We start from the raw sequence: 13,953 nt of genomic DNA on the forward strand, positions 1-13,953 counted from the left end.
TCTTTTACACAGAAAAATCGATATTTTTAAATGTGCGCAAATAAATGAAATTTTTGGAGCAATTCCATAAGTAAACTTAATTATCTAGCGAGAAAATTGGAGCAAATTTTACTATAACTTTCAATTATAATACAACAACATCGAAAAAACATCGAAACCAAAACATCGATGTTCCGAAAACATCGAAAGTAAAACATCGATGTTAAAAACATCGATGTTTCCAAAACATCGACATCGATGTCGCACCTATTACCAAGCAAAGTATATTCGATGTATTTCCTGTTTAAGTTGTTGCTCTGCCAGTGCAGTGTCAATGCAGGGAAAACCAATCCTCGCAACCAGGTGGTTTTGATTCTTAGTAATTATCTCTGTGGAAGTTGTTTCTCTACCAGTGTAGTTTTATTGCAGGGAAAACCTATTCTCATCAGTTGTTACCAAGTAAAGTATTTTCTATGTAAACTATTTCTTTAAAAGTTGTCACTCTGCCAGTGCAGGGAAAACCAATTCACGCAACTCTCTCTCTCTAGGTGGTTTTAATTCTTTGTAAATATATCTATAGAAGTTTCACCCCCCCCCCTCCTTTTTGCTAACGGCACTCAGAAGTACATACATGAGCCGAATTCAGTTCTGCGGGATTGTAAGGAGCCAATCCCGCGGAATTGATTTTATTCTTCTAAAAATTAAATTTTAACGTCAAATAGAAAAAGTTAAGCTTTTTAGGAAGGACTGCTTTTGCTATTTGCATATGTAGTTTTCCCAAATTTCGTACTTGCTCGTACGGAATGAGAAAGGATTTTTGCTCGAAAAAAAAATGCTGTGGGTGAAACTCGTGCTGTTTCTTTAGTGCAGTTGGTTTTTCTGAGATTAAGTAATGTGAACATATAACATAAGATCCCCATTAACTTCATCACTTTTTGAAGTAGATCTTTCTTTTCTTATGCTTGGTTTTTTCTCAAGCTGCAAAGTTTGGACAAAAACGATATCTATCTTAATATATAAAAATCTTCTGTGGCGAACGTTTGTCACCTTAAGGCTTTTCACCTAAACGGCTGGACCGATTTTGATCAAATTTTTTGTGTGTGATTAAGATGAGGCAAGCATGGTTTTGAAGTGCAATGAATCGAATCGGAAACGTTTTTATTAATTAATTAATTAAAACATTGGATGGTTATATCTCCCAAAAGTTCAATATTTATTTTAACTTATTGTTGAGCGAGAACTGAAATAAATATTTAACCCGTTGCCCAGGGCCGCGCTAAACCTGATCAGCACCGTCGTGCAAATGTCTTTTGAGCCTTTATGCAGTGGCGTACAAGCAAAATATAGTTAACTCCTGGGGTCAGGTTGTGTAGACAAATTTGATATGGAAAACATACGTTTGGCATTTAATTTAATTAAAGAAAAATAATCTATAAATTTTCAATTTTGGAACACAGTATACGTTTTTGCTTCATATCTCGAAGTTATTTAAAGTATGGGCAGATGTAAGGCAGGGGCGATTGAAATTAACTTTTGGAATCTGACTTTTTCTCTTGGAAACCTTGCATTGAGATGCCGTTAAAAAAGAGATAGCCAGTTACAGTTAATCAAAGCATTTTACCCAAATAGTTAAAGAAAATCTTGGAATGCGATCGAAGTAATTATTGCTCGCTTGTATGCAGCTTAAATTTCTAATACTTGATATACTGTCCAGAAAGAAGGATGTCTATTTCTAAACTTCATATTGATCAATATTTAGTTTGTTTCGGAAGAAAATGTTTCACAATATAGAAAATTGTGAAAACTCATTTTACCGAGACTGTGGGTTTTTTCAAGTATACCTGCCCGAAAAAAACCAGGCGGGTTTTTTTAGGCTGGGCCCGGTTTGACGAACCCTGCCTTTGATATGCTAATACGTTTTTGGGAAAAGAAAATATTTTTAAAGTTATATAACACCGGACACCGCTCTAAATGTCTCCCTAATTGAAAAACAATTACTCAAAGTGTTAGGCCTGTCAAAACACGACAACAGAGTACTGAATAGATTTCTAAATTGAAGTAGATGATATTTCCCCTTAAAATTTGAAACTAAAATCATTTCCAGTAAAATCAGAAATTCTAAAATACGGAACCATTTCAAAAGGCACCGAATTTTTTATCCAAAACAAATACATAGTCTCTCTAAAGATTTTTATTATTATTTAATGCACAAATAGTTAAATAGATAGAAAGGAGGGAGGAGAATCGAGTAATTATGGTCAACTCGTCACTTTTCGGAATTAAAAAATTTACCTAAATTATTGTCTACAATATGTAAATATTACGCACATGCAAATATGTTTAACCGTATTTTTTTATGTATGATAACATTAAACAGTGGAACTACATCGAATCAAAAATCACAAAAAGACTATGTTTGCACAAATTATAATACAAGATATTCACCGCAAGAACCAAAATGGGGCTAAGCAAATTTCTTGCTCCTCGTATGCTCAACCTTGTGTAATATATAAAGCCCTCGATCCGTCTCTTAAGTGGCGACACGCTCCAGTGCCCGCCATTTTGTGTCGTTCCGCAACTTTCTCCCTATCTCAATAGTAGAAAAATGCAGAGTTTCGCTCATTGAAAAGTATCTTTTTATCAACGAATGTTTGCAGATTTTTGATCGTAACTTATGCAACTGATAATATACATACAAAAATGTTGAATTTTACCTTTGAAAAATATTTTATTATTATTAAACCGAATATTAGTAAAAAGGTGTTTTGAAGAAATTTTCGACTATTTAAGAGTAATTTCTTTTTTTCCCCATATAGACCTTCTGAGTTACAAATTACTTGAAGTGTTTTAAATATCGTTTTATTATTAGAAAGTTGGTGTAGTAGAACCAGGGGCAGATACAGAAAAATCTCTCGGAGGGGACCCGGGAAATTGAATAGCACCTCCTCCTTCCCCCTGCCACATACGGTGTTTCATAACAAAGTTTTCATTACTTTATTTTAAAATGTCTTTTTTTTTATTTTTTTTAGGATCCCTTAAGCTAATGATCCACTTCTAAGAACATACATATTATGTACCAATATACTTTGAATGTGGACGTAAAACATCTTTAACGTTTCAAGCCAATTAAATACTAAACCGTAATAATGTTACCGAAATGCTATACAATTAGCGGTTTTAATTTTAGGAACAATGTCGTAATGATTATAACACGAAGGCAAGGTTATTCAATAAAAAAATGTACCTAATCCTCATTTGAGGTTTTAATATTTTATAGTATTTTAACTATAAAATATTATTTAATTAAGAAAATCATAGCTATTAAGCATATAAGTTTTACTGAAAAATTCAGGACAATTTTTGTGTGGATTTCGAAGCAGTTGCTGATTGTTCTTGAAGCCATGATACAGTTGAGATAACATATTCATATTACATACCGCCTCCATTAATATCATGGTTTTCTCAAGAAACTACGATATGATTTCTTTCATTTTGCATTTTTTATAAGCTGAAAAAGAAAAAGCTATTATTTCGCAAATAGCTTCCTGGATCAAAATAATTCTTTTAGGCATACCTGCACATTTTTTGAAGAATGTTAGTTATTGATTCCATCAAAGAAAAATTAATGGACGAATCGCGATATTACGTTCCCTTGAATTCAAAACCAGCGAGTTAAATGTATAAATGTATTCTGCCATAGGCCTCCAGTATGACTTCTTTAGCAAAAAAAAAATGCTATTATTCAAAATATGCTCTATGTGTGTTTTGTGTTCTGTTTAATTAACTATATAAAAAAAACGCTATGGAGAAGTCAATTAAAAAATTGTGAATAAAATATTTAAATAAATTCATCCTTTTTTTGGGGGGGGGAGGGCACGGGTCTCCTCCCCCCTAAATCCACTACTGAGTAGAACAGTAGTGAGCTAAATTAATTATGTCATAAATTATTTGTGGGAAACAGTTTGAACTTATTCATGCAAAGCAGTATCATTTATATTACTAATGTGTGTAGTTTTCTTTCTTTTTTATTTTTTTTACCAACACTTTCTTGTTTCTCATGACGATTTTACATTAAAAAATGCCTTTCATTTAAACCTGATTTTTAAAGATACTACTAGTTCTTAAACATTCAACGAACTGATAATAAAATGTAACCAGTTTTAAATCAATATTAAAAAAATAGTAATAATTGAAATGTTTGATACCAATAGGAATTCAAATAAAAGAGTGCAGATTACATCTGCGACGAACTGTTATAAATAGTAATAATGAATTTGTAAATTAACAGATACTGGGATAAATCATATATATATATATTTTTTATTAAAAAAGCTTTCACATCAAAATAAAAATTAAACGAAAACAGATTTTTTCCGGGCAAAAAAATAATAAAAAATAAAAAATAAAATAAAAAAATAAATAAAATAAATAAATAAATAAATAAATAAAAATCTTCACGTAATTATATAACTTGGCTTGAGTTACATGTTACTGTAATCTCAAAGAAGCTTAATTTTTTTTAATGAATAATTTCATACTTTTAATATCTTAATTTTTACGCGCAAAATAGATAAATAATTAACTTGGCAACACACTGAAACTCATGGCTATGACACGATTAAAAGCAAAACGACGTGTTCTTAAAATAATTTTGCTACAGTTGTTGAGACATTTTGAAACTAACTAAACAATAGAAAATTTACATTAAAAATAAATAAAATAACTAGTATATTTAAATTTTAGCGGTTTTGTTATCTCAAACTCAGAAAAATCAGTTTTGAAAACAGGGCAAATATTTTAATTCTGCTAGCAATTTATTAGGTGTTGTTACATAGTTGAGCTTTACAATATTTGAAGGAACTATTAATGATGATTTTAAGTGAATGTCCTTATTATCCCATGAAAATTAACAAACCATCAGGCAGTTTATGAAAATTAAAAAATATTACAATTTCAACAAGAGTTTCATAAAGTATCTGAAATTGCGCAGCAGTATTGATGAAAACATTTAAAATACATAAATAATCTTTCAATGTACTTCGATATAGTAATTTTGAACTGTTAGAACATCTTAATGCACTACACCAAGGCATCTTCACATTAAAGATAGCGTTTGATGAAAAATACGAATAGCAAAGAGAAAATATCTAGTATTCCGCATAGTGAAATCACACAGGCAACAACACAAAATGGCGGACTGAACCCACGTGATTGCCCGCTTCCAATCGCAGTCGAAAGCGGCGCGCAGTGCATGGATCAAAGTGTGTCGCCACATAAGAGACGGATCCAGGGCTTTAGTAATATAGACATACCGAAATGGCTTTCACGGCTCCACATTAAAAAGGAAAAGGCTAATGTATGCATTAGCTAAAATCACTTGTTTTCAGTGTAAAAGATAGCGCTTTTGAATAACATGTTTAGACACAACAAGTCAATAATTTTTCCTTTTAGATTATCAGCGAGACGGATTAATTGTTTCAATGAGCAGCATAATTTCACTGCCTCTATTGGATATACAGTGGGATCCCGACTTACGCGAGGGATGCGTTCCAAGACTCCTCGCGCAAGTCGAAATTTCGCGTTGTGGAAGAACGTATGTTTAGAATTTTTTTTATAAGAATACTTAATTATTTCAGACATGTAGTTAACACCCCTCAAATTGTTTCAAACCTTTTCTTAACTATATATCTTACCGTATCTTTTATAAAGAACCGACTTTTTACTGTATTTTAGAAAAAGTGTTACTATTTAACATAAATTACTGATAGGAAGCACAAAATCAATGATTGTTTTCATGATATTTGTATTTTGCTCCGACACTTCTCTGCAAGTTTCTGTATTAAATCCAGGTTCTGAACTTTTACGGAGTTCCTTTTCTTAAATTTTAATTGTACGTGTCAAAGATTCACTCATACCTAATTGTCGTGCTACCTTCGCAGCACTTTTTAATTTTTCAAGCATATAGATAATCTTGACATTTTCTTAAATGGCCTGAAACATTTTTCTTTTCTTTCCACTTCCCCCAACTTGGATGAAAAAGCGCGTTTGGGAGCCATTCTGTTTTATCAACGTTCATATGTAGAATGAAAAAAAAAAAAAAAAAAAACGTTAAGAATGGGAGCGGATATTTGTATAAACTAAAGCAAAGCGCTGTTTAGACTAATACAGTGTGTGAACTTCCGCTTTCAGTGATGCTAAAGGGATGAAAGTCCATTCGCAAAACCAATATTTAATGCCAACGAAACCCATTCTCTAACGCTCCGCCGCCGCTCCTTTCCAAAAAAAAAAATAATGTTGCACGCGTGCAATTTCCTCAGCAGTAAAAAAATTCATTACACAAGAAAAACTCGTGTTATAGCCATTTCGCGTAAGTCGGATCGCGTTGTAGCGGGATGCGACTGTACTGAAGAATTCCATTTTACTTTTTGGTAAGAGTTTATTTTCCCTTCATTTGAAGCTTTTTTGATCGATAGAGCTCGGCGCCTTTTTGGCTCTGGCGCCGTCGTGCCCGCATGACCTTGCATATAGGGACGGCGCGGCCCTGCCGTTGCCAAAGAGCGATAAGAAAGCCAGCTCAGCTTTTTGTAATGAAATTTCCTACTGTGACATGTCATTTGAGAATAGATAAAACGAGAGTCAAAGAGAGAGAGAGTGAGAGAGAAGCCTTCATTTCTTGAAAGCAACGATTTGAGGTCCCGTGATATATTTTAAAGTAAAGTACTGGAAGGTTCACGCAAAACGTGTATGTGTCGTCGTAGTTGAACCATGTGACCGGATCGGTGCTTTAGGTTTTCCTAATTAAATGATCAGAAAGTACCGTACCTAGCAACATTTGTTTCTCGGCTAAAATCCATATGAGTTTTGGCACCAATGTCAAGAATACTTTAAGGATTATCAAACTAATCAGTTCATTATTAAAGGAAAAGATGATGGAATTTAAAGACGAAACAAATTTTGTTTTCCTCCAGATAAATTTCAACAGGGTAGTTCTGTACACAAAAGATCAGTGCAATGGGAGATCTTTATCTTTGGTGGAAAGAACAAATCATGCAATATATGAAGTTTTAAAAGTTTTCGTTTAAACGATCGGACTGCTAACCGGTCGGAGTTGGTTTCGCTCACTGAGCGGCTGAATTACAGTAACGTGGTGGCTTGGCTGTAAACAATAAGGTTGCGTGATCATTTGTTTATATTTTAAAGCTACTGTTAATGTAATTTATTGTATTTTTTGTTTATTTGGAAAAATATTTCAAATTGCAAAGAATTGCTTTTCGTTTTTTAAAAGTTTTTAGTCATTTTAGTTGAAGAATGTGTTTATTTTACATCGGGGGGGGGGGGGGATGAGTGATTTTCGCTTATTCAGAGAACTGTTTTAACCTTTATCATTTTTTTAAACGATATCCTTTCGATTGTTTTATTCTTTTTCATATGGGGGATGTTGCAACGGGATTTCCCGTTTGTTCTAGATGGGTAGTTAGTTTTACGCTTAATATCTGAAGACGCTTTCTATCCTTTGAGTATGGCTGAAGGAAAAAACCATCAAGTACGGGATAAAAAGTTAATAAAACAACTGCTCAGTGGGCATTAGATAAATCAAGTTGTAATAAATATACGCATTCCGACACCAAGCAGCTTAAAACATTTTCTTTTTACCCTTTTTTTTCGGTTCAAACACTTGTTAGTTTATTCAAATTTTTTAACTTTTCAATTTACAAAGTTTGAACAGAACAACGTCTGTCGGGCCTTCTAGTTGGATATATATTTCGTGCATCCAATTTAACTTGCATTGAGAACATCTTTGTGGCTTTCATTAACGTTTGTCATTGTATCAGTGCATTTGATTCATGGGTGCAAGTTTGGTGATGTGTTCAAGACGGAAAATATTTTGAGCCCCCCTCCCCCCCACATGCGTGCTTAAGGAAAAATTTACGATCATAAATGTTGTAGATTTTGAGTATGGCAGTTTTGGAATCTGTGTTTACTTTGAATTTTTCACTTTTGACTTTTCTAACAATATGGACCTAGTAGTTTTAATTGTAATATTTAAGAGTTTTGATATCGTAGTTCCAAAAACCACCAATAATTGAGGGTCTGGGCTCTGGGGGCTCTCCTTGAATTCAAAAACTTCAATTTTTTTAAATTGAAGTCTAAAAAGCGCAATGATAGGCCATTTTGGTAAAGTTCAGGGAAAGGAGAGGTTCAGGGTTCCAAAATCACAATATTGGGTGATCTTCAAAAATATTATAGAAAGAGGAAGGGGGCATTGGCTCTCCCCAAAATCGAAGCTTTAAAAAGGAAATTGTACTCCCTCTTTCATAACATTTACACGCTTTTTCAATGCATTATCGAAGGGACGGAGTTCAAGAACTCTCCTTCGGCAATGTTTCGAAATTGAAGTTCCAAAAACGCAATTTTAGGCGATGTTGGATGATGTTAGGAGTAAAAGCAATCGGGGCTCCAAGCCATTAGTTTTTTTGCCAATCTTAAATCTTTTTTTTTTTTGCAGCAATAAAATCGCATGGGACATAAGATTCACTTTTGCAACATAAACCAGTTTTGATCGGAAAGTCTCCCCAAGATAGCGCGAACAAACCAGAAAAGAAAGAAAGGTGGGGGAAGGGTATGGGCGATTAATGAACTGACAAATGAGAAAAAAAACGAAAGGACACACACCTCCAAAAGCACGTTGTAAACAAAACAAGCCCATGGCGGAAAATCAAGAGAATGTCCATGTAAATTCGTAGTTATGGAAAGGTCCTGCAATTAAAGCATATTTTTCGAATACTCAATTTTTCTTTTTTTAGTAAAAACTGAAGGAAAGTAATCGAATTTCTTTCCGTCCCGACCTCCGTCTCAGAAATTTTGTCCAAGACGGAAATCCGTCCTGAGACAGAAGGTCTTGCACCCATGATTTGATTCATTATAGGAACAGGCGACCCTCGAGTGTGATGTGATGCAATTGATTCATTACAGAAAGGGGTGAGTGCTACTTGGTTTCTCCAAGTCGTAGTTTCAGTGTACATTTTTGGATAACTTTGCTAATTTTACCTCTCACTTTCAAGAGGCATTCAAAAACTTGATCAGTGTTTAACGTAACTGCACTATCATGCGAGTCATCTTGTGTTTCATCCAAGTTTCTGTAGCCTCTTTTAGAGTAGTGCCGAAGATATAAATAATACCAAGTTTTTCATAGCTTTCTTCTTTGGAGAAAAATATTGTGCACTTTTTGTAAGTTAAAAGGTTTTGAGTGCCTTAATCGTATACAAGTGCTCCAACATTGCATTCAGGCTACTCCAGCTGGATTTGTATTCAGTAATACTTTCCCCATTCTTTCTAAAGCGAAATTTTATGGATTTTAAACTTTAGTGATGGTTTTCAAAAATGTTTTTAAATTATACCCATTTTCTCAATTGCTGAACGTATGGAAACTGAAACCTAGAGTAAAAATACCAATTCATTCTCAGAAAAATATACTCTTATTTTTATTGTGACCTTAAATGGTAAGTCCACAGTTCATCATATGAGACACAGAGTTTTCGTTGCTTTTCTTGCAGATATACGAGGGGAGGTGTTTCTACACCACTACTGCATTGTAGAGGAAATCCTGACCTACGGGTTCAGCCAAAAGGAGGATTCTGAAAGTATTAACTCCTTAAAACATAGATTATCAACTTCAGCTTAGTAACTTAATAATAAAAACTTGCTCCTATTGCATTTTCAATTTTTTGAGGGCATCAAACCAAGTGATCCTGCCATTGGCTATGCATTGCAAAAAATAGAGCTTAAATCTAAGATGAAGTGTGATAAGTTAAAAACGAGAAACATAAGCAGCCACATTGTGTAACTATGTCCTATGTGTAGTAATGATCATAAACAAAATATTTTTCTTTTAAAAAAAGTGTTGCATGAAGGCATTGGAGCACAGGGAATTTTCATTACATCATTGCAGTCTGGTATACTATTTCTAACTGCAACAATAATTAAAAGTACTGGGAACAAAATCAGACTGCTGCAATTGAAAGTATTTCAACCATGTCTTAACATAATCTGGATGCTCTAAGATCTATCTCTGATATTTCACTTCTATATACAGAAATACAAAAGTGTTGACCAGCAAACAGGCTTTGGGCAAAGCTAGGCTAGTCCTAGTCAATTTACCAGTAGCTCTCTTAAAGTGTTGCCATATGCTGCAAAACAGCCTGAATTTTCAGCAGAAAAGAGCATATTTCAATTTGAGTACATTCCAAAGCACTCTTTTTTATCAACACAATATAAATTAATACTTTTACCTGAGCAACATTTTAAAATGTACAAAATAAGCATTTAAATTTTTTCTTCCCTTCTCTTGTGTGTGTGTGTGTGGGGGGGGGGGGGCTCATAAAATAATTCAAATAATTCTTTTTAAGATAGAACTCATAGGCTGCACTCATAAGTTGGGGCAAGCGTTGTGACGCTTACAAAGTATCTTATCAGGCTATTGTGTATGCTACCAAGTTCGCTTTAACTATAGATACATTAATAAATATGTCCTTTGCTCAAAAATTGAATATAATAACATCATTCAAGTCAAATGGTTGCTTAGACTTTTAACTTTTGGACGCTGTAAAAACTTCATTCAGAATGTAACTTAAAATAAACAAGATGCATTTAGACAGTGATAAAGCAAATGATAACTATAAGACAATATTGACAAAAATAAATAAGTTTTTATTAAAATAATTTTTACAAATATATACATTAAGTTCTCATATAAACTTATTTTTTTATATGATTTTTTAAGGTTGTGCATAACATCTTGGAATACTTTGAGAAATGTTAGAAAACCCATAACTTTTGTTTTTTTCTTAAATAAATTTCAGTTAGGATAATTTTTTACACCAAAACATTTTAAAGAAAACTTTTATTCAAAGTTCAAAACGACTCATAAATTGCATCTTTTTTAAAATTTTCGTATGCACTGCAAAGATTTTGTTTTCTCAAATATTTTTCTTTGAAGACATAGTGAATTATGTAACACATTTTAAAATTTTTCTTACAAAGACTATTTGTAAGAAAATAAGGGTATGAAGGATATGCATCATTTAGAGAGTTGTTAGCATTAGATGTGTGTTGTTCAATTTTAGCAGTTTTTTTTTTTATTTTTTTAAAATAATAGAATCAAAAACAAAACTTTTACATTGTTGGTAGTAAAATTAATTCAATTTTGTAAACATTATTCTTTACACTGCAGGTATTAATGAAACAAAAAAGGCCATTAAGTTATCTTTTAATAGGAAAAAAATACCTGATTTTTTTTTTAAATAAAATATTTCAATTGAGGCAGTGGGCAAAGGGAAGTGGGAAAATGAAAAATTTGGAGACAACCAGTACACATGGTAGGTGAAGCTCTCCTCTGTCTTGGGGCAAGATATGGTACTAGAAGCCCTGGTAGTTGCTGCTATACAGCATGATTTAGAAAAAAAATTCAGTGAAAGCCTACCTAGGATGTTATCTTTAAACGTGTTTTACTCAAAACTTGAAAATGTCCACTTACATCCCTTTGCTTCTCACTGCCTCCATTGGTATTTAAGTTATTAAAAATACCTATACATTTAATGAAAATATTATATATATATTTTTTTTAATTTAAACTATTATGACAAAAATAACTTTATGTAATTAAAAACAATTGCTTTGTGAAATCTTTTACTAAAATGACCAATAAAAACATAACTCCAAAACACTTTTAAGAAAATATTCTTTGGTATGTTTTTGATTGAGGCCTTGGTTCTTCCTTCACCTTTGCAATAGAGGATTCTAATTCTTCTCCCTATAAAATTCAGGCAAAATATTAATTTTAAAAGTTAATGGTCAAGCGTGTTTAAAATTAATAACAATGAACAAAACACAAAGTTATGCAAATCTCAAAACAATAGCGTTTTATTTTGTAACACTTACAATAACAAAGCTGTGTATTAAGTACAAAACATCTGACCATTACTTTTAAAAAGCAATATTTACAGTTATTATTATTAAATATATGCTACAGTTGTTCAAGCCTAGTACTATTAAGCAACTTTACAAAAAAATTACATATATCACTTGTTTGGAAAAAGAGTGCTACAATAAGAAATTTTTAATCTTTCTTTTATTTTTTTGCTTAAAGGGCTTCAAATGACATTATCTTCATTAGAAAATAATCACAGACTTTTTTTTTCTAATATTAATCACTGAAGAGCACAGCAAATTTGCTCTTCTTACAGCAAATTTCCTGAAGAGTTAAACTTCAAACACTCTCCCTGTAAATTTTCATTTCTTTGTACTGTGGCATTCTTCTTTCAAATAAGCAGTATGTATGTCAGAGCTTCAAAGAGCAATTTTTTCTAAGAAACGAGCTGATGTGTGCATCACATGACTTCCTTTTACTCCAATTTATTGTCATTTTCTCATTATTGGCAATTTTAATATGATTTAATAGTTTACTCTCTAAATATCACCAACAATGGCCAAATTGAAACCATATTAAATTTTTTTTTTTTAAATCGCCAAATTTGTTGCCAAGTTGGCGACAAAACTTGGCGACGAAAAGACTAGCGATATATCGCCAAGTGTCCGCCAAATTATAACACCACGTGAGTTCACATCGAAATTAACAATGATTTCCCCCAAAAAAGGAGCAAAAGACCCCCTTTGGAGCATACGAATGCAACCAAAAAAGAAGGTGCACAACTAGACCCCACTAGGAGTCTACGTACCAAATTTCAACTTTCTAGGACATTCCGTTCTTGACTTATGCGACATACACACATACATACGTCATGAGAAAACTCGTTGTAATTAACTCAGGGATCGTCAAAATGGATATTTCGGGTGTCTGTACGTTCCTAGGCACATATCCACGTGTGGTCGGACTGAAAAAAAACTCAACATTCATTTGACGGTGAGCAAAATGGAAATTGAGGCCGATTTTTGGGTGAAATTTTTTTTGCGAATACAATACTTCCTTTTTTGTAAAAGGAAGTAAAAAAGTAGAATAAAATAGTTTAGTTTTTGTGTTGTACAGTTTGATTACTTTGTTTTGACGAAAGGAGTTTTTCTAGCTTCAAAACCTATGTATGCAATATTTATTCATAATACATGACTTAGAACAAATGAATCATTCAAATATTTCACAAATAAATATATATATACAGGCATCCCTTGTATAACACGGTACTTCTGCGATGCCAAAAAAAAAAATCACGCAGTTCAAAATTTGCAACTATTATAACACGGATTCGATATTACACCAGTACAAAAACTTGAATTTTATTTTTATTCTATACATTGTTAAACAAAAAAGATGATATTAACTCTAAAAATATTTTTTCTTTTTTTACAGAACTTAAACGAAAAATTTTGCCTGTCTCCGGCTCGAAAGTTTGGAGTCTTGTTTGGATTGGATAGAACCGGCTGTAATACTTGGACACGGAACAAGTCTCTGTTTGTTTTGCTGCTTCGGAGCCTTTTTCAAAGAATGTTTCTATTACACTTGGATTGGGTATGTAAGTATTTCCTTTCTTTTATTTGCAGGTCAGAGCAGGTTTTATTTTTTTATATAAGTCTGCTTCATTTGTACACTCTTTACATGTAACAACCACTTTGTTTAGCACTCTAAAATAATACAATACTTACGAATTGTACACATGTGGTAATGACACCATATTCTTTCAAATACATATTACTGTGCTTACATTTTAGAATTAGTTTAAGCAATTCAAATATTTATATTTTGCAGGTTGTTTCCATTAATAAACACAGTACTTAAAATGAATTTGCTGACTTGTATTCAATTAACCGCTTTAGGTGGCAACCTGCAAATATAGTGATATAACCACTGCTTCTACTCTTTGATGACGAGGCACCTCACTACCCGTCGTCTTTTTTCTTCTTATAACGTTTATTCAAAGTTTCTTGTTGTTTACATTTACATTTTTGCAGGTCTAATAAAGAGAC

The 13,953-nt window shown here is 32.7% G+C and overlaps 1 protein-coding gene across 1 annotated transcript in view; it reads right to left on the reverse strand.

Annotated features, from left to right (window-relative positions):
• Nucleotides 1-10,767: 10,767 nt before the first annotated feature.
• LOC129234520 (trichoplein keratin filament-binding protein-like) overlaps nt 10,768-13,953 on the reverse strand; it is an 83,761-nt gene continuing 80,575 nt past the window's right edge. Inside the window, exon 12 of the mRNA XM_054868527.1 lies at nt 10,768-11,788. Within this exon, the coding sequence (XP_054724502.1) occupies nt 11,705-11,788 (84 nt within the window). The 3' untranslated portion in view covers nt 10,768-11,704. The remainder of the gene's footprint in view (nt 11,789-13,953) is intronic.

This window comes from Uloborus diversus, chromosome 1, assembly GCF_026930045.1.
Source record: "Uloborus diversus isolate 005 chromosome 1, Udiv.v.3.1, whole genome shotgun sequence".
Taxonomy (NCBI): Eukaryota; Metazoa; Arthropoda; class Arachnida; order Araneae; family Uloboridae; genus Uloborus; species Uloborus diversus.